At 53.5% G+C, this 27,503-nt stretch overlaps 1 protein-coding gene across 1 annotated transcript; it reads right to left on the bottom strand.

Moving 5' to 3' along the window:
• Positions 1-40: 40 nt before the first annotated feature.
• SCPEP1 (serine carboxypeptidase 1) lies at positions 41-27,484 on the bottom strand. Its single transcript, XM_073562696.1, has 9 exons — positions 27,325-27,484; positions 21,688-21,830; positions 19,146-19,235; positions 18,779-18,934; positions 18,554-18,628; positions 1,502-1,574; positions 1,355-1,392; positions 1,133-1,261; positions 41-394 (listed from the first exon to the last, which is right to left on the bottom strand). Exons 1-9 carry the CDS (start codon positions 27,401-27,403, stop codon positions 56-58), a joined length of 1,122 nt encoding a protein of 373 aa, XP_073418797.1. The 5' UTR covers positions 27,404-27,484; the 3' UTR covers positions 41-55.
• Positions 27,485-27,503: the final 19 nt, after the last annotated feature.

The following is a 27,503-nucleotide window of genomic DNA, read 5'->3' as shown; positions in this document are numbered from 1 at the left end:
GGTGAGACTCTGAAATGTCCATCATCTTGGTTATTTGCTGGGACTGTTCTATGTGTTATCTGCCTGTTTTGTGGTTCAATAAAATATTGCCACACTGTTTTACCCTCACCCTGCATTGTCCGAATAGTATTACACCCATGAGGAAAGGAGAGCAGGCGCTCAGTGGGATGAGCCCTAGTCCATGTGGTCTCGGTCCAGAGGACCCCCAGTGTCTCCACAGGGGGCGTCTCCTCTCCTCCCACCATTCCCAGATGAGGAGCGGTGATTCCTCCCCTCCCGCCAGTCCCTTCCGTGGCGTGATCTCACCTATCCACGGTCTGCTGAACTCGACAGCACTTCTCCTCATCAGCGACTCCTTGCTCAGGATATTGTAGAAGTTCACGCCGTCCGTATTCTGAAATATGATGAAAATATTTCCTGTGACCAGAATCCCCAGATCAGAGAGCCGGCATTAGAGGAAGGATAATGGCAGTGACGAGGGACAGTGGCAAGGCGGAGGAAGCAAGGACGAGGGCTGGTGGGATCAAGAACGGGGGCCGGCGGGAGGAGAGACAATAGCAGGGTGAAGGGACAGCAGCCATTGGGTTGGTGGCAGGACGGGGGCCAGTGGAAAGATAGGGGCCAGGGGGAGTAAAAACGGGGGCAGGCGTGTGAAGGGGACATTGGCCGTGGAGTAGGTCCAGCAGATGGTCGGAGGGACTGGGGCCAGCAGCTGGGAGGGGGCAGGCGGAGAAACAATGGCAGGGCACAGGGATGGGGGCACAGGGACCAGAGCTGGGCGCAGGGATGGGGGCCAGCGGGCGAAGGGGCATTGGCCAGCGGAGGAGTTCCAAAAGATGGGCGGAGGGACTGGGGCTGGTGGAGAGACGTCAGGGCGCAGGGCCAGCGAATGGACGCAGGGATGGGGGCCGGCGGAGGGGACAAGCTTATGTCCACACACCTTATATCAAAGTACTAAGCCATCTATCACTACTGACAACCGGTTGTCAGCCCTGCTCCCATTATTGACAACCAGTTTGTATATCAGGTGTGAGAGGTTGTCAGCTCCGACCCTTTAATCGTGACGATTATGATCCTGTATCACGTCGCCCTTGATCTCTGGTGGACACACTCAGTACTGCATCTGTCTCACCTCTTCAATGACGTCCTCAGTCTTGGACCATAAGTCAGTGGCCAGTGTGAACTGCCCCTTAGAGAGGGCGTCCTGGACAGCGCTGGCCGCTGCCTGAACTTCCTGCAGCCCAGTGTCATCCAGAAGAGACTAGAAGAGAAAGTGAATGGTCAGCAATCCACAGTGGGCACTGGAAGGCAACACACCACCCGCGGGCAACACACCACCCGCTGACCTACTCACAATACTGTAGAGGTAGGGTCCCCAGGACAGAACGGAATCTGTAAGAGAGCACAGGAGTCACTGGCGCCCCCAGCACGGACTGTGGCACATACATCACCTACAGACATCCCAACTTATCACCAAGGAACCAAAACTAACAACACCCACCGATGGGGGAGATCCACGAGTCACCCAGAGCGACCCCTCCAAAGGTGCAAGAGATACGCCCTGCAGTGATTGCCTGGGGGAAAAGACAAGAAACACCATCAGCTAGAGGAGGAGGAGGAGGAGACAGCGACATCATCAGCTAGAGGAGGAGGAAGAAGAGAGACAGTCACATCATCAGCTAGAGGAGGAAGAGAGACAGCGACACCATCAGCTAGAGGAAGAGAGACAGTGACACCATCAGCTGGAGGAGGAGGAGGAGACAGCGACATCATCAGCAAGAGGAGGAGGAGGAGAGACAGCGACATCATCAGCTACAAGAGGAAGAGAGACAGCGACACCATCAGCTAGAGGAGGAGGAGACAGCGACACCATCAGCTAGAGGAGGAGGAGACAGCGACATCATCAGCTAGAGGAGGAGGAGGAGAGACAGTAACATCATCAGATACAGGAGGAGTAGAGACAGTGAAATCATCAGCTGGAGGAGGAGTAGACACAGTGACATCATCAGCTAGAGGAGGAGTAGAGACAGTGACATCATCAGCTAGAGGAGGAGAGACAGTGACATCATCAGCTAGAGGAGGCGGAGAGACAGTGACATCATCAGCTAGAGGAGGAGGAGAGACAGTGACATCATCAGCTAGAGGAGGAGGAGAGACAGTGACATCATCAGATACAGGAGGATGTTATGAATGAGTCACCGGAGGACGAGAAAACAAAAATACAAGCTAAGTCCAGAAAACCGGCGAGGTTGGTAGCTATCGGATTGCAGACCCCTGATCCTATACACCACAACTAACAGTAGCCGTGGGGGGTTCCTACGGTGCCCTAGACCCCTCGTCACAGCCGGAGAACTACATAAGCCTAAAGAAGGAAAGGGGAAATCTAAACTGCCCCAGAGCAGACCCCAAAGCAATAGACAGCCCCCAACATGTATTGTCGGTGAAAAACAGATGAAAACACACACACAGACAAAAAGACAGGCTGAGCAAACGATGGGGCCCAACTAACTAGATAGGACAGGACAGAAAATATGCTAGCTGCAATCCGCAAAAAACCCTACCAAAAATGTCCCAACCGTCTGATAGGGAAAAAGGCCCTGAAGTCGCTAGTCTTCAAAATCACTATATCAGCACTTAGGTATATTCTGAAAACAGAGCAAAGAGATCAACTGATCAGAGACAAAAATGGAATTCAGCCAGTCCCAACCAGGACTGGCTGAATACAAACACTAAGGAAACCAGACAAAATCTCATGGAATAATAGCAGTGCAATAAACTTAGCTTTTAGTAGACAGGAACTAAACTGGATGCCAGAGCTCAGAGCAGAAAGGATCACCAGCAGCCCTGCAGGGCATTGGCTGCCTTATATCCACTCAGAGATTCCAGATGTCCAATCACACTCCGCCAGTTCAGATGACAGGTTCTTCCCATCCCAATCAATTTCACTAACTCTCTTCACCAGCAGAGGGAGTTCATCAGGCATCAAAGGTGAAGGGGAGAATGAACTCACAACAGTACCTCCCCCTTGAGGAGGGGTCACCGAACCCTCATCCACGCCACCAGGGCGATCAGGATGGGCCCGATGAAAAGCACGAACCAATCTTTCGGCATGAATATCGGATGCAGGGACCCAAGAATTATCCTCCTGGCCATAACCCTTCCATTTAACCAAATACTGGAGTCTCCGTCTAGCCAGACGAGAATCCAGTATCTTCTCAACCTCATATTCCACATTACCTTCAACCAATACAGGGTCAGGAGGTGCCACCACAGGAACTACTGGCTCAACAAGCCTCTTTAACAGAGACTTATGAAACACGTTATGGATCTTGAATGTAACAGGAAGAGCCAATCGAAAAGAGACCGGATTAAGAATCTCCAAAATCTTGTAAGGTCCAATAAATCTAGGCTTAAACTTAGGAGAAGCCACCTTCATAGAGATATTCTTTGATGACAACCAAACCATATCACCCACCTTAAACCGGGGACCAATGGTCCTATGCCGGTTGGAAAACCGCTGGGCCTTTTCCTGGGAGAGAGCCAACTTATCCACCACTTGGTCCCAGATCTGGTGCATTCTCTCTACCACAGTGTCAACACCTGGGCAGGCAGAAGACTCCACCTGCCCTGAAGAGAATCAAGGATGAAACCCAAAGTTACAAAAAAAGGTGACATCAAAGTGGCAGAACTAGCTCAATTATTTAAAGCAAATTCGGCCAAGGGCAAAAATGAAACCCAATCATCCTGATCAGCAGAAATAAAACATCTCAAATACGACTCCAAAGTCTGGTTTGTTCTCTCTGTCTGCCCATTGGTTTGAGGGTGAAATGCAGAGGAGAAGGACAACTGAATTCCCAGCTTGGAACAGAAAGTCCTCCAAAAACTAGAAACAAACTGAACTCCTCTGTCAGATACAATGTTCTCATGAATCCCGTGCAAGCGAACCACCTGTTGCAAAAACAAGGACACCAACTCTGAGGAAGATGGCAACTTAGGGAGTGGTACAAGATGGACCATCTTAGAGAATCTATCACAAATCACCCAAATAACAGTCATTCTCTGAGAGACAGGCATATCAGAGATAAAATCCATTGAAATATGGGTCCATGGCCTCCTGGGCACCGGCAAAGGCATCAACAACCCACTAGAGCGAAAACAAGGTTTAGACCGGGAGCAAGTCCCACAGGACTGCACAAAATTCCTGACATCACGAGACAAGGCGGGCCACCAAAAAGACCGACTCACCAAATCTCTAGTACCAAAAATACCTGGATGACCAGCCAATGCGGAGCAATGAACCTCAGACATCACTCTCTTCCTCCACTGGTCAGGAACATACAATTTTCCAATGGGACAACGCTCAGGTTAGTCCTCCTGGAACTCTTCCAGAATACGTCTCAAATCAGGCGAGATGGCAGAAAGAACTACCCCCTCACCTAAGATGGTAGCAGGCTTGGTCACAATAGGAGAATCAGCAAAGAAACTCCTAGAGAGGGTGTCTGCTTTGACATTCTTACTGCCCGGAAGAAAAGAGACCACAAAATCAAAACATGTGAAAAACAAGGCCCATCTAGCCTGTCTAGGATTCAAGCGTTTGGCCGACTCCAGGTAAATCAAATTCTTGTGGTCAGTGAGGACCACGACTTGATGCTTAGCTCCCTCCAACCAATGTCTCCACTCCTCAAATGCCCATTTCATGGCTAACAGTTCCCGATTCCCCACATCATAGTTACGTTCGGATGGGGAGAACTTTCGGGAAAAGAAAGAACAGGGATTCATTTTAGATGTTACAGGATCTTTTTGGGACAAAACAGCTCCTGCACCAATCTCAGAAGTGTCCACCTCTACCTGAAACGGGAGTGAGACATCAGGTTGCCGCAAAACCGGAGCAGAAGTGAACCTTCGCTTCAGCTCCTGAAAAGAAGAAACAGCCTCCGGAGACCAATTCAGCAAATCAGCACCCTTCTTAGTCAAATCAGTCAATGGTTTGGCAATACCAGAAAAATTAGCTATAAATTTACGATAAAAATTAGCAAAACCCAAAAACTTCTGGAGGGCCTTCAAAGAAGTGGGCTGAACCCAATCATAAATGGCCTGTACCTTGGCCGGGTCCATTTCAATAGTTGACGGAGACAAAATAAATCCCAAAAATGAAATCCTCTGTACCCCAAAAAGGCATTTTGATCCCTTGACATACAGGGAATTCTCCCACAAAATCCGGAACACAGTCCGAACATGTTCCACATGAGAGTCCCAATCCTTGGAGAAGATCAAAATATCATCCAGATAGATGATCAAAAATGTATCCACAAAGTCTCGGAAAATATCATTCATGAAGCACTGGAAGACAGAAGGGGCATTAGTGAGCCCAAAAGGCATCACCAGGTACTCAAATTGTCCCTCCGGGTATTAAATGCCGTCTTCCATTCATCCCCATGCTTAATGCGAATAAGATTATACGCCCCCCTGAGGTCAAGCTTGGTAAACCAGCAAGCACCTTTAACTCTGGAGAATAGATCAGAAATCAGGGGTAACGGATACTGATATTTAACAGTAATTTTGTTGAGGGCACGATAATCAATACAAGGCCTTAATGAACCATCTTTCTTGGCCACGAAAAAAAACCCAGCACCTAAAGGAGAAGAGAATGGTCTAATATGACCCTTCTCCAACGACTCCTTAATATAGGATCGCATAGCCTCGTGCTCGGGTACAGATAAATTGAAGAGCCGACCCTTGGGGAATTTACACCCAGGTCTCAACTCAATTGCACAGTCATAACTCCTATGAGGAGGCAAAGACGCAGACTTATTCTCACTAAATACATCATAAAAATCAGCCAAATAGTCAGGAACATCATGCGACTGGGGAGAGGTGGAGAAAATAGGAGCATCACTAAGGGCACACCGACAACCCCAACTCACCACAGACACAGATTTCCAATCCAAAACTGGATTATGGATTTGCAACCAGGGAAACCCCAGAACAATGGTATCATGCAAATTATGCAACACCAAAAATCTGCAATTTTCTTGATGGTCTGGGGCGACCCGCATTACCACCTGGGTCCAAAACTGAGGTTTATTCTTCGCCAAAGGAGTAGCATCAATACCCCTCAAAGGAATAGGGGTCCGCAGAGGTGCCATAGGAAAACCACAATGTTTAGCAAAATCCAAGTCCATTAGGTTCAGGGCTGCTCCAGAATCCACAAAAGCCTTAGCGGAAAATGTGGACAGGGTGCAGATCAGAGTAATTGCCAGAAGAAACTTAGGTTGAACACCACCAACAGAAAACGTGTGTGCAAAACGTTTCTCTCGTTTAGGGCAGACAGAAATAATATGAGAGGCATCTCCACAAAAAAAAAAAACACAGCTTATTACGCCTTCTGAACTCCTGACGGTGCGCCCTAGACAAAACTCTATCACATTGCATAGGTTCAGACATTTGTTCAACAGATGGCAACACCTCTCGTGCAGTTTTGCGTTCACGCAAACGCCGATCAACCTGAATGGCTAATGACATAGTATCGTCAAGACCAGAGGGAACAGGAAATCCCACCATAACATCTTTTACAGTCTCTGACAAACCCTTCCGAAAGAGAGCTGCCAAGGCATTATCATTCCAGGTAGTAAGGACCGCCCACTTTTGGAATTTTTGACAGTACAACTCTGCAGAATCTTGACCCTGGCTCAATGCCAACAGGGCCTTTTCAGCCTGATCAATAGCATTAGGTTCATCATACAACAACCCCAAGGCCTGAAAAAATGCGTTCACATCAGTCAGAATAGGATCATCTGGTTTCAAAGAAAAAGCCCAATCCTGGGGATTGCCGCGCAGCAAAGAGATGACAATTTTAACCTGCTGCGCGGAGCTCCCCGACGAGTTAGGCTTCAAGGCCAGAAATAATTTCCAATTATTCTTAAAGTTCAGAAATTTAGACCGATCCCCAAAAAACACATCAGGAGTAGGGATCTTTGGTTCAGCAGCATGTGAATGAGCAAGATAGGCGGAAATTCCCCGCACTTCCGCAGTGAGCTGCTCCACACGATCAGACAACCGCTCAATCACCATTGAGAAAAAATTCCCCCTACGGCCTCAGAGAAATAGAGGAAAAAATATACACAAAAAAAAAAATTCTGACAAACTCTTTTCCTTTTTTTTTTACAATTCTTTCCTGCTATTGAGTACCCTAGAATCTGCGGTATGGCTGGTGATTCTGTTATGAATGAGTCACCGAGGAGGTAAAAACAAAAATGCAAGCTAAGTCCAGAAACCGGAGAGGTTGGTAGCTAGCGGATTGCAGACCCCTGATCCTATTCACCACAACTAACAGTAGCCGTGGGGGGTTCCTACGGTGGTCCTAGACCCCTCGTCACAGCCGGAGAACTACATAAGCCTAAAGAAAGAAAGGGGAAATCTAAACTGCCCCAGAGCAGACCTCAAAGCAATAGACAGCCCCCAACATGTACTGTCGGTGAAAAACAGATGAAAACACAAACACAGATAGAAAGACAGGCAGAGCAAACGATGGGGCCCAACTAACTAGATAGGACAGGACAGAAAAGATGCTGGCTGCAATCCACAAAAAAGCCTACAAAAATGTCCCAACCGTCTGATAGGAAAAAAGGCCTTGAAGTCGCTAGACTTCAAAATCACTATATCAGCACTCAGGTATATTCTGAAAACAGAGCAAAGAGATCAACTGATCAGAGACAAAAATGGAATTCAGCCAGTCCCGACCAGGACTGGCTGAACACAAACACTAAGGAAACCAGACAAAATCTCATGGAATAATAGCAGGGCAAAAACTTAGCATTTAGTAGACAGGAACTAAGCTGGATGCAAGAGCTCAGAGCAGAAAGGATCACCAGCAGCCCTGCAGGGCGTCGGCTGCCTTATATCCACTCAGAAATTCCAGATGTGCAATCACACTCCGCCTGTTCAGATGACAGGTTCTTCCCATCCCAATCAATTTCACTACCTCTCTTCACCAGCAGAGGGAGTTCATCAGACATCAAAGGTGAAGGGGAGAATGAACTCACAACAGGAGGAAGAGACACAGCGACAACATCAGCTACAAGAGGAGGTTAGACAGTGACATCATCAGTTGGAGAAGGAGGAGGAGAGACAGTGACATCATCCGCTAGAGGAGGAGAGACAGGACATCATCAGCTAGAGGAGGAGGAGACAGCGACATCATCAGCTAGAGTAGGAGGAAGTGGAGGAGAGACAATCACATCATCAGATACAGGAGGAAGAGAGACGGTGACACCATCAACTACAGGAGGAGGTTAGACAGTGACATCAGCTGGAGAAGGAGGAGGACAGACAGCGACATCATCAGCTAGAGGAGGAGAGACAGTGACATCAGCTATAGGAGGAAGAGAGATAGTGACACCATCAGCTAGAGGAAGAAGAGGAAAGACAGTGACTCCATCAGCTAGAGGAGGAAGAGGAAAGACAGTGACACCATCAGCTAGAGGAGGAGGAGACAGCGATATCATCAGCTAGAGAAGGAGGAGAGACAGCGACATCATCAGCTAGAGGAAGAGGAGGAGACAGCGACACCATCAGCTAGAGGAGGAGGAGGAGACAGCGACACCATCAGCTAGAGGAGGAGGAGGAGACAGCGACACCATCAGCTAGAGGAGGAGGAGGAGACAGCGACACCATCAGCTAGAGGAGGAGGAGGAGACAGCGACATCATCAGCTAGAGGAGGAGGAGAGACAGTCACATCAGCTACAGGAGGAAGAGAGACAGCGACACCATCAGCTAGAGGAGGAGGAGAGACAGTGACCTCATCAGCTAGAGGAGGAGGAGGAGACAGCGACATCATCAGCTAGAGAAGGAGGAGAGACAGCGACATCATCAGCTAGAGGAGGAGGAGAGACAGTGACACCATCAGCTAGAGGAGGAGGAGGAGACAGCGACATCATCAGCTAGAGGAGGAGAGACAGTCACATCATCATCTACAGGAGGAAGAGAGACAGCAACACCATCAGCTAGAGGAGGAGGAGACAGCGACACCATCAGCTAGAGAAGGAGGAGGAGACAGCGACATCATCAGCTAGAGGAGGAGGAGGAGAGACAGTCACATCATCAGCTACAGGAGGAAGAGAGACAGCGACACCATCAGCTAGAGAAGGAGGAGGAGACAGCGACACCATCAGCTAGAGAAGGAGGAGGAGACAGCGACATCATCAGCTAGAGAAGGAGGAGGAGGAGAGACAGTCACATCATCAGATACAGGAGGAGTAGAGACAGTGAAATCATCAGCTGGAGAAGGAGGAGGAGAAACAGCGACATCATCAGCTAGAGGAGTAGAGACAGGGACATCAGCTAGAGGAGGAGGAGGAGAGACAGTGACATCATCAGATACAGGAGGAAGAGAGACAGCGACACCATCAGCTAGAGAAGGAGGAGAGACAGTGACACCATCAGCTAGAGAAGGAGGAGGAGACAGCGACACCATCAGCTAGAGGAGGAGGAGACAGCGACACCATCAGCTAGAGGAGGAGGAGACAGCGACATCATCAGCTAGAGGAGGAGGAGAGACAGTCACATCATCAGATACAGGAGGAAGAGAGACAGCAACACCATCAGCTAGAGGAGGAGGAGGAGACAGCGACATCATCAGCTAGAGGAGGAGGAGGAGGAGAGACAGTCACATCATCAGATACAGGAGGAGTAGAGACAGCGACATCATCAGCTAGAGGAGGAGGAGAGACAGTCACATCATCAGATACAGGAGGAAGAGAGACAGCGACACCATCAGCTAGAGGAGGAGGAGGAGACAGCGACATCATCAGCTGGAGAAGGAGAAGGACAGACAGCGACATCATCAGCTAGAGGAGGAGAGACAGTGACATCAGCTATAGGAGGAAGAGAGATAGTGACACCATCAGCTAGAGGAGGAAGAGGAAAGACAGCGACACCATCAGCTAGAGGAGGAGGAGAGACAGCGACATCATCAGCTACAGGAGGAAGAGGAAAGACAGCGACACCATCAGCTAGAGGAGGAGGAGAGACAGCGACATCATCAGCTAGAGGAGGAGAGACAGCGACATCATCAGCTAGAGAAGGAGGAGAGACAGCGACATCATCAGCTAGAGGAGGAGGAGAGACAGCGACATCATCAGCTAGAGAAGGAGGAGACAGCGACACCATCAGCTAGAGGAGGAGGAGGAGACAGGGACATCATCAGCTAGAGAAGGAGGAGAGACAGTCACATCATCAGCTACAGGAGGAAGAGAGACAGCGACACCATCAGCTAGAGAAGGAGGAGAGACAGTGACATCATCAGCTAGAGGAGGAGGAGGAGACAGGGACATCATCAGCTAGAGGAGGAGGAGAGACAGGGACATCATCAGCTAGAGGAGGAGGAGACAGTGACACCATCAGCTAGAGGAGGAGGAGGAGACAGGGACATCATCAGCTAGAGGAGGAGGAGAGACAGGGACATCATCAGCTAGAGGAGGAGGAGAGACAGTCACATCATCAGCTACAGGAGGAAGAGAGACAGCGACACCATCAGCTAGAGAAGGAAGAGAGACAGCGACACCATCAGCTAGAGAAGGAGAAGGAGACAGTGACATCATCAGCTAGAGAAGGAGGAGGAGGAGAGACAGTCACATCATCAGCTACAGGAGGAAGAGAGACAGCGACACCATCAGCTAGAGAAGGAGGAGAGACAGTGACACCATCAGCTAGAGAAGGAGAAGGAGACAGTGACATCATCAGCTAGAGAAGGAGGAGGAGGAGAGACAGTCACATCATCAGCTACAGGAGGAAGAGAGACAGCGACACCATCAGCTAGAGAAGGAAGAGAGACAGCGACACCATCAGCTAGAGAAGGAGAAGGAGACAGTGACATCATCAGCTAGAGAAGGAGGAGGAGGAGAGACAGTCACATCATCAGCTACAGGAGGAAGAGAGACAGCGACACCATCAGCTAGAGAAGGAGGAGAGACAGTGACACCATCAGCTAGAGAAGGAGAAGGAGACAGTGACATCATCAGCTAGAGAAGGAGGAGGAGGAGAGACAGTCACATCATCAGCTACAGGAGGAAGAGAGACAGCGACACCATCAGCTAGAGAAGGAAGAGAGACAGTGACATCATCAGCTAGAGAAGGAGGAGGAGGAGAGACAGTCACATCATCAGCTACAGGAGGAAGAGAGACAGCGACACCATCAGCTAGAGAAGGAGGAGAGACAGTGACACCATCAGCTAGAGGAGGAGGAGGAGACAGCGACATCATCAGCTAGAGGAGGAGGAGAGACAGTCACATCATCAGCTACAGGAGGAAGAGAGACAGCGACACCATCAGCTACAGGAGGAAGAGAGACAGCGACATCATCAGCTAGAGAAGGAGGAGGAGACAGCGACACCATCAGCTAGAGAAGAAGGAGACAGCGACATCATCAGCTAGAGAAGGAGAAGGAGACAGCGACACCATCAGCTAGAGAAGGAGAAGGAGACAGCGACATCATCAGCTAGAGAAGGAGGAGGAGGAGAGACAGTCACATCATCAGCTACAGGAGGAAGAGAGACAGCGACACCATCAGCTAGAGAAGGAGGAGAGACAGTGACACCATCAGCTAGAGGAGGAGGAGGAGACAGCGACATCATCAGCTAGAGGAGGAGGAGAGACAGTCACATCATCAGCTACAGGAGGAAGAGAGACAGTGACATCATCAGCTACAGGAGGAAGAGAGACAGCGACACCATCAGCTAGAGGAGGAGGAGGAGACAGCGACACCATCAGCTAGAGAAGGAGGAGGAGACAGCGACACCATCAGCTAGAGGAGGAGACAGCGACATCTTCAGCTAGAGGAGGAGGAGAGACAGTAACATCATCAGATACAGGAGAAAGAGAGACAGTGACACCATCAGCTGGAGGAGGAGGAGACAGCGACACCATAAGCTAGAGGAGGAGGAGAGACAGTCACATCATCAGATACAGGAGGAGTAGAGACGGTGAAATCATCAGCTGGAGAAGGAGGAGGAGAAACAGCGACATCATCAGCTAGAGGAGTAGAGACAGGGACATCAGCTAGAGGAGGAGGAGGAGAGACAGTGACATCATCAGATACAGGAGGAAGAGAGACAGCGACACCATCAGCTAGAGAAGGAGGAGGAGACAGCGACACCATCAGCTAGAGAAGGAGGAGGAGACAGCGACACCATCAGCTAGAGAAGGAGACAGCGACATCTTCAGCTAGAGGAGGAGGAGAGACAGTAACATCATCAGATACAGGAGAAAGAGAGACAGTGACACCATCAGCTGGAGGAGGAGGAGACAGCGACACCATAAGCTAGAGGAGGAGGAGAGACAGTCACATCATCAGATACAGGAGGAGTAGAGACAGTGAAATCATCAGCTGGAGAAGGAGGAGGAGAGACAGCGACATCATCAGGTAGAGGAGGAGGAGGAGAAGAGACAGTCACATCATCAGCTACAGGAGGAAGAGAGGCAGCAACACCATCAGCTAGAGAAGGAGGAGACACAGTCACACCATCAGCTGGAGGAGGAGACAGCGACATCATCAGCTAGAGGAGGAGGAGGAGGAGAGACAGTCACATCATCAGCTACAGGAGGAAGAGAGACAGCTACACCATCAGCTAGAGGAGGAGAGACAGTGACACCATCAGCTAGACAAGGAGGAGAGACAGCCACATCATCAGCTAGAGGAGGAGGAGGAGACAGCGACATCATCAGCTAGAGGAGGAGGAGAGACAGTCACATCATCAGATACAGGAGGAGTAGAGACAGTGAAATCATCAGCTGGAGAAGGAGGAGGAGAGACAGCGACATCATCAGGTAGAGGAGGAGGAGGAGAAGAGACAGTCACATCATCAGCTACAGGAGGAAGAGAGGCAGCAACACCATCAGCTAGAGAAGGAGGAGACACAGTCACACCATCAGCTGGAGGAGGAGACAGCGACATCATCAGCTAGAGGAGGAGGAGGAGGAGAGACAGTCACATCATCAGCTACAGGAGGAAGAGAGACAGCTACACCATCAGCTAGAGGAGGAGAGACAGTGACACCATCAGCTAGAGGAGGAGACAGCGACATCATCAGCTAGAGGAGGAGGAGAGACAGTCACATCATCAGCTAGAGGAGGAGGAGGAGGAGAGACAGTCACATCATCAGCTACAGGAGGAAGAGAGACAGCGACACCATCAGCTAGAGGAGGAGGAGGAGACAGCGACACCATCAGCTAGAGGAGGAGAGACAGTGACACCATCAGCTAGAGGAGGAGAGACAGCGACATCATCAGCTAGAGGAGGAGGAGAGACAGTCACATCATCAGATACAGGAGGAGTAGAGACAGTGAAATCATCAGCTGGAGAAGGAGGAGGAGAGACAGTGACATCATCAGCTAGAGGAGGAGGAGGAGAAGAGACAGTCACATCATCAGCTACAGGAGGAAGAGAGACAGCGACACCATCAGCTAGAGAAGGAGGAGACACAGTCACACCATCAGCTGGAGGAGGAGACAGTGACATCATCAGCTAGAGGAGGAGGAGGAGGAGGAGGAGAGACAGTCACATCATCAGCTACAGGAGGAAGAGAGACAGCGACACCATCAGCTAGAGGAGGAGGAGGAGACAGCGACATCATCAGCTAGAGAAGGAGAGACAGTGACACCATCAGCTAGAGGAGGAGAGACAGTGACACCATCAGCTAGAGGAGGAGGAGAGACAGTTACATCATCAGCTGGAGGAGGAGGAGACAGCGACACCATAAGCTAGAGGAGGAGGAGAGACAGTCACATCATCAGATACAGGAGGAGTAGAGACGGTGAAATCATCAGCTGGAGAAGGAGGAGGAGAAACAGCGACATCATCAGCTAGAGGAGTAGAGACAGGGACATCAGCTAGAGGAGGAGGAGGAGAGACAGTGACATCATCAGATACAGGAGGAAGAGAGACAGCGACACCATCAGCTAGAGAAGGAGGAGGAGACAGCGACACCATCAGCTAGAGAAGGAGGAGGAGACAGCGACACCATCAGCTAGAGGAGGAGACAGCGACATCTTCAGCTAGAGGAGGAGGAGAGACAGTAACATCATCAGATACAGGAGAAAGAGAGACAGTGACACCATCAGCTGGAGGAGGAGGAGACAGCGACACCATAAGCTAGAGGAGGAGGAGAGACAGTCACATCATCAGATACAGGAGGAGTAGAGACAGTGAAATCATCAGCTGGAGAAGGAGGAGGAGAGACAGCGACATCATCAGCTAGAGGAGGAGGAGGAGGAGAGACAGTCACATCATCAGCTACAGGAGGAAGAGAGACAGCTACACCATCAGCTAGAGGAGGAGAGACAGTGACACCATCAGCTAGACAAGGAGGAGAGACAGTCACATCATCAGCTAGAGGAGGAGGAGGAGACAGCGACATCATCAGCTAGAGGAGGAGGAGAGACAGTCACATCATCAGATACAGGAGGAGTAGAGACAGTGAAATCATCAGCTGGAGAAGGAGGAGGAGAGACAGCGACATCATCAGGTAGAGGAGGAGGAGGAGAAGAGACAGTCACATCATCAGCTACAGGAGGAAGAGAGGCAGCAACACCATCAGCTAGAGAAGGAGGAGACACAGTCACACCATCAGCTGGAGGAGGAGACAGCGACATCATCAGCTAGAGGAGGAGGAGGAGGAGAGACAGTCACATCATCAGCTACAGGAGGAAGAGAGACAGCTACACCATCAGCTAGAGGAGGAGAGACAGTGACACCATCAGCTAGACAAGGAGGAGAGACAGCCACATCATCAGCTAGAGGAGGAGGAGGAGACAGCGACATCATCAGCTAGAGGAGGAGGAGAGACAGTCACATCATCAGATACAGGAGGAGTAGAGACAGTGAAATCATCAGCTGGAGAAGGAGGAGGAGAGACAGCGACATCATCAGGTAGAGGAGGAGGAGGAGAAGAGACAGTCACATCATCAGCTACAGGAGGAAGAGAGGCAGCAACACCATCAGCTAGAGAAGGAGGAGACACAGTCACACCATCAGCTGGAGGAGGAGACAGCGACATCATCAGCTAGAGGAGGAGGAGGAGGAGAGACAGTCACATCATCAGCTACAGGAGGAAGAGAGACAGCTACACCATCAGCTAGAGGAGGAGAGACAGTGACACCATCAGCTAGAGGAGGAGACAGCGACATCATCAGCTAGAGGAGGAGGAGAGACAGTCACATCATCAGCTAGAGGAGGAGGAGGAGGAGAGACAGTCACATCATCAGCTACAGGAGGAAGAGAGACAGCGACACCATCAGCTAGAGGAGGAGGAGGAGACAGCGACACCATCAGCTAGAGGAGGAGAGACAGTGACACCATCAGCTAGAGGAGGAGAGACAGCGACATCATCAGCTAGAGGAGGAGGAGGAGGAGAGACAGTCACATCATCAGATACAGGAGGAGTAGAGACAGTGAAATCATCAGCTGGAGAAGGAGGAGGAGAGACAGTGACATCATCAGCTAGAGGAGGAGGAGGAGAAGAGACAGTCACATCATCAGCTACAGGAGGAAGAGAGACAGCGACACCATCAGCTAGAGAAGGAGGAGACACAGTCACACCATCAGCTGGAGGAGGAGACAGTGACATCATCAGCTAGAGGAGGAGGAGGAGGAGGAGAGACAGTCACATCATCAGCTACAGGAGGAAGAGAGACAGCGACACCATCAGCTAGAGGAGGAGGAGGAGACAGCGACATCATCAGCTAGAGAAGGAGAGACAGTGACACCATCAGCTAGAGGAGGAGAGACAGTGACACCATCAGCTAGAGGAGGAGGAGAGACAGTTACATCATCAGCTAGAGGAGGAGGAGACAGCGACACCATCAGCTAGAGGAGGAGGAGAGACAGTTACATCATCAGCTAGAGGAGGAGGAGGAGGAGGAGAGACAGTCACATCATCAGCTACAGGAGGAAGAGAGACAGCGACACCATCAGCTAGAGGAGGAGGAGAGACAGTCACATCATCAGATACAGGAGGAGTAGAGACAGTGAAATCATCAGCTAGAGGAGGAGGAGGAGAGACAGTGACATCATCAGCTAGAGGAGGAGGAGGAGAAGAGACAGTCACATCATCAGCTACAGGAGGAAGAGAGGCAGCGACATCATCAGCTAGAGGAGGAGAGACAGTCACATCATCAGCTACAGGAGGAAGAGAGACAGTGAAATCATCAGCTGGAGAAGGAGGAGAGACAGTGACACCATCAGCTAGAGGAGGAGGAGGAGACAGCGACATCATCAGCTAGAGGAGGAGGAGGAGACAGGGACATCATCAGCTAGAGGAGGAGGAGGAGACAGCGACATCATCAGCTAGAGGAGGAGGGGGAGACAGCGACATCATCAGTTAGAGGAGGAGGAGAGACAGTCACATCATCAGCTACAGGAGGAAGAGAGACAGAGACACCATCAGCTAGAGGAGGAGGAGGAGAGACAGTCACACCATCAGCTGGAGGAGGAGACAGCGACATCATCAGCTAGAGGAGGAGAGACAGTCACATCATCAGCTACAGGAGGAAGAGAGACAGTGAAATCATCAGCTGGAGAAGGAGGAGAGACAGTGACACCATCAGCTAGAGGAGGAGGAGGAGACAGCGACATCATCAGCTAGAGGAGGAGGAGGAGACAGGGACATCATCAGCTAGAGGAGGAGGAGGAGACAGCGACATCATCAGCTAGAGGAGGAGGGGGAGACAGCGACATCATCAGTTAGAGGAGGAGGAGAGACAGTCACATCATCAGCTACAGGAGGAAGAGAGACAGAGACACCATCAGCTAGAGGAGGAGGAGAGACAGCGACATCATCAGCTAGAGGAGGAGGAGGAGAGACAGCGACATCATCAGCTAGAGGAGGAGGAGGAAACAGTGACATCATCAGCTAGAGGAGGAGGAGGAGACAGCGACATCATCAGCTAGAGGAGGAGGAGAGACAGTCACATCATCAGCTAGAGGAGGAGGAGGAGAGACAGTCACATCATCAGCTACAGGAGGAAGAGAGACAGCGACATCATCAGCTAGAGGAGGAGGAGGAGACAGAGACATCATCAGCTAGAGGAGGAGGAGGAGACAGCGACATCATCAGCTAGAGGAAGAGGAGAGACAGTCACATCATCAGCTAGAGGAGGAGGAGGAGAGACAGTCACATCATCAGCTACAGGAGGAAGAGAGACAGCGACACCATCAGCTAGAGGAGGAGGAGAGACAGCGACATCATCAGCTAGAGGAAGAGGAGTAGAGACAGCGACATCATCAGCTAGAGGAGGAGGAGGAGACAGCGACATCATCAGCTAGAGGAAGAGGAGAGACAGTCACATCATCAGCTAGAGGAGGAGGAGGAGAGACAGTCACATCATCAGCTACAGGAGGAAGAGAGACAGAGACACCATCAGCTAGAGAAGGAGGAGGAGAGACAGTCACACCATCAGCTGGAGGAGGAGACAGCGACATCATCAGCTAGAGGAGGAGAGACAGTCACATCATCAGCTACAGGAGGAAGAGAGACAGTGAAATCATCAGCTGGAGAAGGAGGAGAGACAGTGACACCATCAGCTAGAGGAGGAGGAGGAGACAGCGACATCATCAGCTAGAGGAGGAGGAGGAGACAGCGACATCATCAGCTAGAGGAGGAGGAGGAGACAGCGACATCATCAGCTAGAGGAGGAGGGGGAGACAGCGACATCATCAGTTAGAGGAGGAGGAGAGACAGTCACATCATCAGCTACAGGAGGAAGAGAGACAGAGACACCATCAGCTAGAGGAGGAGGAGAGACAGCGACATCATCAGCTAGAGGAGGAGGAGGAGAGACAGCGACATCATCAGCTAGAGGAGGAGGAGGAAACAGTGACATCATCAGCTAGAGGAGGAGGAGGAGACAGCGACATCATCAGCTAGAGGAGGAGGAGAGACAGTCACATCATCAGCTAGAGGAGGAGGAGGAGAGACAGTCACATCATCAGCTACAGGAGGAAGAGAGACAGCGACATCATCAGCTAGAGGAGGAGGAGGAGACAGAGACATCATCAGCTAGAGGAGGAGGAGGAGACAGCGACATCATCAGCTAGAGGAAGAGGAGAGACAGTCACATCATCAGCTAGAGGAGGAGGAGGAGAGACAGTCACATCATCAGCTACAGGAGGAAGAGAGACAGCGACACCATCAGCTAGAGGAGGAGGAGAGACAGCGACATCATCAGCTAGAGGAGGAGGAGTAGAGACAGCGACATCATCAGCTAGAGGAGGAGGAGGAGACAGCGACATCATCAGCTAGAGGAAGAGGAGAGACAGTCACATCATCAGCTAGAGGAGGAGGAGGAGAGACAGTCACATCATCAGCTACAGGAGGAAGAGAGACAGCGACACCATCAGCTAGAGGAGGAGGAGAGACAGTGACCTCATCAGCTAGAGGAGAAGAGACAGTGACCTCATCAGCTAGAGGAGGAGAGACAGCGACACCATCAGCTAGGGGAGAAGGAGGAGAGACAGCGACATCATCAACTACAGGAAGGAAAGGAGGAGAGATCACCTACCTTCTGCAGCACCAGACCAATTGCAGCTGCCATTTTGCCTCCATAAGACTCTGAGAAGATGTAGAATGGTGTTTTCTGCAAAAAGCAAAAGTCAGCAGATGGCGGTTACAAGGGGTCCGGGCCATGCGCGGAGGCAGACACACGGGCCATGCGCGGAGGCAGACACACGGGCCATGCGCGGAGGCAGACACACGGGCCATCACTTGAACACAGCTCTGCACTCACCTGAAATTCCGGCTTAGACTTGAAGACCACATCCAGCAGGACCATCATGTCACTGGCCACAGTGTCTACATCCTTGGCAAACGCTGCGCCGTCTGTGGTGTAACTGTACCCGCTCCCCACAGGGTTGTCTACAAACAGAAGACTAGCCACCCGATCCTGCAGACAGGGGGGGAAGAGCTCAGTGGCAGAGCGCAGCTCTGGAGGACACTCACAATAAGGCAGGATGAAACAGCAGAATAGTGACTGCAGCTCTGGAGGCGACTGGAGGATAACACGTGATGTACGGAGCAGTTCTGAGTGCAGCTCCGGAGGTACCTGCTTCAGTGAGATCGCATGCCTCCTGCAGACACAGTAATGACATACTCACCCAGCTGCTGTTCCTGATGAACAGATTCGTGTCCCGGGGACCGATCTCTTCAAAATTCCCAAAACCACAGCCAGAAGCTCCCGGACCCCCCTGATGTGAAAAAGAGGAGGGGACAGGTGAGCACATCATACTTACAGCACAGGAATAAGAGATAGGCAGGATGGGGGAGGAGCCCGGGAGAGAGAGAGAGGGAGGGACAGAGAGAAAGGGAGGGACAGAGAGAGAGGAAGAGGAGGGGACAAAGTGAGCACATCATACATACAGCACAGAAATAAGAGATAGGCAGGACGGGGGAGGAGCCCAGGAGAGAGAGAGAGGGAGGGAGAGAGAGAAAGGGAGGGACAGAGAGAGAGGAAGAGGAGGGGACAAAGTGAGCACATCATACATACAGCACAGAAATAAGAGATAGGCAGGACGGGGGAGGAGCCCAGGAGAGAGAGGGAGGGACAGAGAGAAAGGGAGGGACAGAGAGAGAGGAAGAGGAGGGGACAAAGTGAGCACATCATACATACAGCACAGAAATAAGAGATAGGCAGGACGGGGGAGGAGCCCAGGAGAGAGAGAGAGGGAGGGACAGAGAGAAAGGGAGGGACAGAGAGAGAGGAAGAGGAGGGGACAAAGTGAGCACATCATACATACAGCACAGAAATAAGAGATAGGCAGGACGGGGAGGAGCCCGGGAGAGAGAGGGAGGGACAGAGAGAAAGGGAGGGACAGAGAGAGAGGAAGAGGGGACAAAGTGAGCACATCATACATACAGCACAGGAATAAGAGATAGGCAGGATGGGGGAGGAGCCCGGGAGAGAGAGAGAGGGAGGGACAGAGAGAAAGGGAGGGACAGAGAGAGAGGAAGAGGAGGGGACAAAGTGAGCACATCATACATACAGCACAGAAATAAGAGATAGGCAGGATGGGGGAGGAGCCCGGGAGAGAGAGGGAGGGACAGAGAGAAAGGGAGGGACAGAGAGAGCGGAAGAGGAGGGGACAAAGTGAGCACATCATACATACAGGACAGAAATAAGAGATAGGCAGGATGGGGGAGGAGCCCGGGAGAGAGAGGGAGGGACAGAGAGAAAGGGAGGGACAGAGAGAGAGGAAGAGGAGGGGACAAAGTGAGCACATCATACATACAGGACAGAAATAAGAGATAGGCAGGACGGGGGAGGACCCCGGGAGAGAGCGAGGGAGGGACAGAGAGAGGAAGAGGAGAGGACAAAGTGAGCACATAATACATACAGCACAGAAATAAGAGATAGGCAGGACGGGGGAGGAGCCCGGGAGAGAGAGAGGGAGGGACAGAGAGAAAGGGAGGGACAGAGAGAGAGGAAGAGGAGGGGACAAAGTGAGCACATCATACATACAGGACAGAAATAAGAGATAGGCAGGATGGGGGAGGAGCCCGGGAGAGAGAGAGGGAGGGACAGAGAGAAAGGGAGGGACAGAGAGAGGAAGAGGAGAGGACAAAGTGAGCACAACATACATACAGCACAGAAATAAGAGATAGGCAGGACGGGGGAGGAGCACGGGAGAGAGAGAGGGAGGGACAGAGAGAAAGGGAGGGACAGAGAGGAAGAGGGGACAAAGTGAGCACAACATACATACAGCACAGAAATAAGAGATAGGTACGACGGGGGAGGAGCCCAGAAGAGAGAGAGAGAGAGAGAAAGGGAGGGGACAAAGTGAGCACATCATACATACAGCACAGGAATAAGAGATAGGCAGGACAGGGGAGGACCCCGGGAGAGAGAGGGAGGGACAGAGAGAGAGGGAGGGACAGAGAGAAAGGGAGGGACAGAGAGAAAGGGAGGGACAGAGAGAGAGGAAGAGGAGGGGACAAAGTGAGCACATCATACATACAGCACAGAAATAAGAGATAGGCAGGACGGGGGAGGAGCCCGAAAGAGAGAGATAGAGTTATAGTGAGAGCGAGAGAGGCCTGGGAAAGAGGGAGGGAGGAGCCGAGAGAGGGAGGGACAGAGAGATAGAGAGAGGGAGGGACAGAGAGATAGCGAGAGGGAGGGACAGAGAGAGAGATAGAGATAAAGAGGAGACAGACAGAGATGGAGGAGGGAGAGATAGAGGAGGGAGAGATAGATAGAGAAAGACAGAGAGATGAGAGATATAGAGAGAGATCCGGGAAAGAGGGGGAGAGAGAGAGAGCAGCTTAGGAGGAGCCCGGGAAAGAGGGAGGGAGGAGCCCGGGAGGGAGGGAGAGAGGGAGGGGCCTGGGGAGGGAGGAGCTCGGGAAAGAGGGAGAGATGGAGGAGCCCGGGATAGAGGAGCCCGGGAAAGAGGGAGGGTGGAGCCCGGGAAAGAGGGAGGAAGGAGGAGCCTGAAGGGAGACCAGCTGGGAGGAGAATGAGGGGAAGGAGCCAGGAGGATAGGGATGGAGGAGAAAAGAATGCAGAGCCATGGCCCTGAAATACAATGGTAGGAGCATGAGGCCCAGGAAGATGGGAGGCGCCAAAAAGCAAAAGGTCAGATATAAAGACTGGAGGCCGGTGACGGAGGTGAAGCAGTCACATCCCGGCAGTGTTCCTACCTGCAGCCACATGACCAGGGGCACCTCTGTGTAGTTCCTCGTGGGGTGGTTGGCGTAGTACAGCCACCAGAACATGTGGGCATCTTTCCTGACCGTCACATAGCCCCAGTCTTCCATAGCCTCAGTCATCCTCGCCGGCCGGCCTAACAGAGAAAGCAGGAGGTGGGGTCCTGTCATGCCACAAGGCGATGGGCAGGGGGCAATAATTCCCCGAAATCACCAGACAAGGGGTAAAAGTTTTCCCTCACCTCTAGGGGGAGACAGTACAAAATAATGAGAGCAACAGAAGCCTGATAGCGATCACTACATAGAGGAGGAGGAGGCTGAGCGCAATCACTACATAGATGAGGAGGCTGGGAGCGATCACTACATAGAGGAGGAGGCTGAGTGCAATCACTACATAGAGGATGAGGAGGCTGGGAGCGATCACTACACAGAGGAGGAGGAGGATGCGAGCGATCACTACAAAGAGGAGGAGGCTGGGAGTGATCACTACAAAGAGGAAGAGGAGGCTGTGAGCGATCACTACATAGAGGAGGAGGCTGGGAGCGATCACTACATAGAGGAGGAGGAGACTGGGAGCGATCACTACACAGAGGAGGAGGCTGGGAACGATCACAACAAAGAGGAGGAGGAGGCTGGGAGCGATCACTACACAGAGGAGGAGGCTGGGAGCGATCACTACATAGAGGAGGAGGAGGCTGGGAGCGATCACTACATAGAGGAAGAGGAGGCTGGGTGCGATCATTACAAAGAGGAAGAGGAGGCTGGGAACGATCACTACATAGAGGAGGAGGAGGCTGGGAGCGATCACTACATAGAGGAGGAGGAGGCTCTGAGCGATCACTACACAGAGGAGGAGGAGGCTGAGAGTGATCACTACATAAAGAGGCTGGGAACGATCACAACATAGAGGGGGAGGAGGCTGAGAGTGATCACTACATAAAGAGGCTGGGAACGATCACTACATAGAGGAGGAGGAGGCTGGGAGCGATCACTACATAGAGGAGGAGGAGGCTCTGAGCGATCACTACATAGAGGAGGAGGAGGCTGGGAGCGATCACTACACAGAGGAGGAGACTGGGAGCGATCACTACATAGAGGAGGAGGAGGCTGAGAGTGATCACTACATAAAGAGGCTGGGAACGATCACAACATAGAGGAGGAGGCAAAAGAACATGGCACTCCAGAGAAAAAGGAAGGTTATTCGGTGCTCAAGTAAGGTTTCCAACCCATAAATATGTACAAAAATACTTGGCACTCTGAGCTGGCACACACGCTGCGGAAACGATTACAAAAACGCAACGTGGGCACACAGCCTAAAAGCTTAGCATGGCCGCCTGGCCGTGCGCCAACACAGAGAAAGATACAGACTATGGGAGTGTGGTATGCATGTATGAATGTCTCTGGTGAGTGACTCCTTGGAAACCCCTACCCTTGGTGCGCATGTGTTGTGCAGCCTGGCCTGTTAGCGCCCAGGCTCAGGTGTAGGTAGGACAGAGTCTGAGACAGGCACCAGTGTCCACGCCACGGTGCACGTGCTCGACACTCCATAGTCAGCGTCTATAGTGGCGTCCGCAGGTGTGACGCCGTGCGCTCAGGTCTAGAGGGACCCTGACCCCGTGTCCTTGGGGTTCTGTGGCCGCTTTCTGTGCGCTCCGTGGCCGGGCTCGGTGAGCTAAACAGGCTCCGGCATTTATATTCAGCGGTAGTGCGGCTCTGAGTCGTAACAGAGTTCGCTTCTGTTCACACTGGGTGACGTTAACCCGCGTGTGACCTTCTCTACACCGCTTTATACTTCCGCCATTACTAAGCAGCAGTTTACCACCCCTGCACAGTGGACCCCGGGCTGTGAACGCACCTTACTATTATTTTATTTGGTGTGTTCCGCCAGCCCTAACACCCTCTCTCTACACCGGGGAGTCCTTCCTGTACACCGGGGAAGCCTCTCTGTACACCGGGGGGGCCTCCCTGTACACCGGGGGGGGGTCCTCTCTCTACACCGGGGGGGGGTCCTCTCTCTACACCGGGGGGGGGTCCTCTCTCTACACCGGGGGGGGGGTCCTCTCTCTACACCGGGGGGGGGCTCTCTCTACACCGGGGGGGGGCTCTCTCTACACCAGGGGGGGCCTCTCTCTACACCGGGGGGTCCTCCCTGTAGTCGGGGGTCCCTCTCTGTAGTCGGGGGGTCCTCTCTGTAGTCGGGGGTCCCTCTCTGTAGTCGGGGGGTCCTCTCTGTAGTCGGGGGGTCCCTCTCTCTACGCCGGGGGTCCTCCCTGTAGTCGGGGGTACTCTCTGTAGTCGGGGGTCCCTCTCTCTACACCGGGGGTCCTCCCTGTAGTCGGGGGTCCTCTCTGTAGTCGGGGGTCCTCCCTGTAGTCGGGGGTCCTCTCTCTACACCGGGGTCCTCCCTGTAGTCGGGGGTCCTCTCTCTACACCGGGGCGTCCTCTCTGTAGTCGGGGGTCCTCTCTGTAGTCAGGGGTCCTCTCTGTAGTCGGGGGTCCTCCCTGTAGTCGGGGGTCCTCTCTCTACACCGGGGTCCTCTCTCTACACCGGGGGTCCCTCCCTGTAGTCGGGGGTCCTCTCTCTACACCGGGGTCCTCCCTGTAGTCGGGGGTCCTCCCTGTAGTCGGGGGGTCCTCTCTCTACACCGGGGGTCCTCTCTGTAGTCGGGGGTCCTCTCTGTACTCAGGGGTCCCTCTCTCTACACCGGGGGTCCTCTCTCTACACCGGGAGTCCCTCTCTGTAGTCGGGGGTCCTCCCTGTAGTCGGGGGTCCTCTCTCTACACCGGGGTCCTCCCTGTAGTCGGGGGTCCCTCTCTGTAGTCGGGGGTCCTCCCTGTAGTCGGAGGTCCTCTCTCTACACCGGGGGGGTCCTCCCTGTAGTCGGGGGTCCTCTCTCTACACCTGGGTCCTCCCTGTAGTCGGGGGTCCCTCTCTGTAGTCGGGGGTCCTCCCTGTAGTCAGGGGTCCTCTCTCTACACCGGGGGGTCCTCCCTGTAGTCGGGGGGGTCCTCTCTCTACACCGGGGGGTCATCCCTGTAGTCGGGGGTCCTCTCTCTACACCGGGGGTCCTCTCTCTACACCGGGGGGTCCTCCCTGTAGTCGGGGGTCCTCTCTCTACACCGGGGTCCCTCCCTGTAGTCGGGGGTCCTCTCTCTACACCGGGGGTTCCTCTCTGTAGTCGGGGGTCCTCTCTCTACACCGGGGGGGGTCCTCCCTGTAGTCGGGGGTTCCTCTCTACACCGGGGGTCCCTCCCTGTAGTCGGGGGTCCCTCTCTCTACACCGGGGGGGTCCTCCCTGTAGTTGGGGGTCCTCTCTCTACACCGGGGGGGTCCTCTCTGTAGTTGGGGGTCCTCTCTCTACACCGGGGTCCTCCCTGTAGTCGGGGGTCCTCTCTCTACACCGGGGTCCTCCCTGTAGTTGGGGGTCCTCTCTCTACACCGGGGGCGTCCTCTCTGTAGTCGGGGGTCCTCTCTGTAGTCGGGGGTCCTCCCTGTAGTTGGGGGTCCTCTCTCTACACCGGGGGCGTCCTCTCTGTAGTCGGGGGTCCTCCCTGTAGTCGGGGGTCCTCCCTGTAGTTGGGGGTCCTCTCTCTACACCGGGGTCCTCCCTGTAGTCGGGGGTCCTCCCTGTAGTTGGGGGTCCTCTCTCTACACCGGGGGGGTCCTCCCTGTAGTCGGGGGTCCTCTCTACATCGGGGCGTCCTCTCTGTAGTCGGGGGTCCTCTCTCTACACCGGGGTCCTCCCTGTAGTTGGGGGTCCTCTCTCTACACCGGGGGCGTCCTCTCTGTAGTCGGGGGTCCTCCCTGTAGTTGGGGGTCCTCTCTCTACACCGGGGGCGTCCTCTCTGTAGTCGGGGGTCCTCCCTGTATTCGGGGGTCCTCTCTGTAGTTGGGGGTCCTCTCTCTACACCGGGGGGGTCCTCTCTGTAGTTGGGGGTCCCTCTCTCTACACCGGGGGGGTCCTCTCTGTAGTTGGGGGTCCTCTCTCTACACCGGGGGGGTCCTCCCTGTAGTCGGGGGTCCTCTCTCTATACCGGGGTCCTCCCTGTAGTTGGGGGTCCTCTCTCTACACCGGGGTCCTCCCTGTAGTTGGGGGTCCTCTCTCTACACCGGGGTCCTCCCTGTAGTTGGGGGTCCTCTCTCTACACCGGGGGCGTCCTCTCTGTAGTCGGGGGTCCTCTCTGTAGTCGGGGGTCCTCCCTGTAGTTGGGGGTCCTCTCTCTACACCGGGGGCGTCCTCTCTGTAGTCGGGGGTCCTCCCTGTATTCGGGGGTCCTCTCTGTAGTTGGGGGTCCTCTCTCTACACCGGGGGGGTCCTCTCTGTAGTTGGAGGTCCCTCTCTCTACACCGGGGGGGTCCTCTCTGTAGTTGGGGGTCCTCTCTCTACACCGGGGGGGTCCTCCCTGTAGTCGGGGGTCCTCTCTCTATACCGGGGTCCTCCCTGTAGTTGGGGGTCCTCTCTCTACACCGGGGGCGTCCTCTCTGTAGTCGGGGGTCCTCCCTGTATTCGGGGGTCCTCTCTGTAGTTGGGGGTCCTCTCTCTACACCGGGGGGGTCCTCTCTGTAGTTGGGGGTCCTCCCTGTATTCGGGGGTCCTCTCTGTAGTCGGGGGTCCTCTCTCTACACCGGGGTCCTCCCTGTAGTCGGGGGTCCTCCCTGTAGTCGGGGGTCCTCTCTGTAGTCGGGGGTTCTCCCTGTAGTTGGGGGTCCCTCTCTCTACACCGGGGTCCTCCCTGTAGTCGGGGGTCCTCCCTGTAGTCGGGGGTCCTCTCTGTAGTCGGGGGTCCTCCCTGTAGTCGGGGGTTCTCCCTGTAGTTGGGGGTCCCTCTCTCTACACCGGGGTCCTCCCTGTAGTCGGGGGTCCTCCCTGTAGTTGGGGGTCCTCCCTGTAGTCGGGGGTCCTCCCTGTAGTCGGGGGTTCTCCCTGTAGTTGGGGGTCCCTCTCTCTACACCGGGGTCCTCCCTGTAGTCGGGGGTCCTCCCTGTAGTCGGGGGTCCTCTCTGTAGTCGGGGGTCCTCCCTGTAGTCGGGGGTTCTCCCTGTAGTCGGGGGTCCCTCTCTCTACACCGGGGTCCTCCCTGTAGTCGGGGGTCCTCCCTGTAGTCGGGGGTCCTCTCTGTAGTCGGGGGTCCTCCCTGTAGTCGGGGGTCCTCCCTGTAGTTGGGGGTCCTCCCTGTAGTCGGGGGTTCTCCCTGTAGTTGGGGGTCCCTCTCTCTACACCGGGGTCCTCCCTGTAGTCGGGGGTCCTCCCTGTAGTCGGGGGTCCTCCCTGTAGTCGGGGGTTCTCCCTGTAGTCGGGGGTCCCTCTCTCTACACCGGGGTCCTCCCTGTAGTCGGGGGTCCTCCCTGTAGTCGGGGGTCCTCCCTGTAGTCGGGGGTTCTCCCTGTAGTCGGGGGTTCTCCCTGTAGTCAGGGGGCCTCCCTGTAGTCGGGGGTCCTCTCTCTACACCGGGGGTCCTCCCTGTAGTTGGGGGTCCTCCCTGTAGTCGGGGGTTCTCCCTGTAGTCGGGGGTTCTCCCTGTAGTCGGGGGTCCCTCTCTCTACACCGGGGTCCTCCCTGTAGTCGGGGGTCCTCCCTGTAGTCGGGGGTCCTCTCTCTACACCGGGGTCCTCCCTGTCCAGCCGCTCACCCGCCGCCGGCTGCAGGCTGAGGACAGCGATGATTCCGAGCAGGAGGCCGCTCTCCGCCGCCGCCATGTTGCCGGTCATGTGACGAGCCGTCGGTGGTCGCGGGGGTTTCCGCGCTGTCACGTGACTACCGGCACCGCCTGACTGCGTCTCCCAGCAACGCGCCGTGACGTCATCTCCG

This window comes from Dendrobates tinctorius, unplaced genomic scaffold (genome assembly GCF_039654945.1).
Source record: "Dendrobates tinctorius isolate UK_male_01 unplaced genomic scaffold, ASM3965494v1 ptg000364l, whole genome shotgun sequence".
NCBI classification, from domain to species: Eukaryota; Metazoa; Chordata; class Amphibia; order Anura; family Dendrobatidae; genus Dendrobates; species Dendrobates tinctorius.
Note: the sequence above shows the minus strand (reverse complement) of the source record. Positions and strands in the feature narration are given on the sequence as shown.

Coding starts and splice junctions, on each gene's coding strand:
- SCPEP1 (XM_073562696.1), bottom strand. CDS start 27,403: ATGACCGGCAACATGGCGGCGGCGGAGAGCGGCCTCCTGCTCGGAATC. Junction 18,629..18,778: donor AGTCTAAGCCGGAATTTCAG/GTGAGTGCAGAG, acceptor TGCTTTTTGCAG/AAAACACCATTCTACATCTT. Junction 395..1,132: donor CTGAGGACGTCATTGAAGAG/GTGAGACAGATG, acceptor ATCATATTTCAG/AATACGGACGGCGTGAACTT.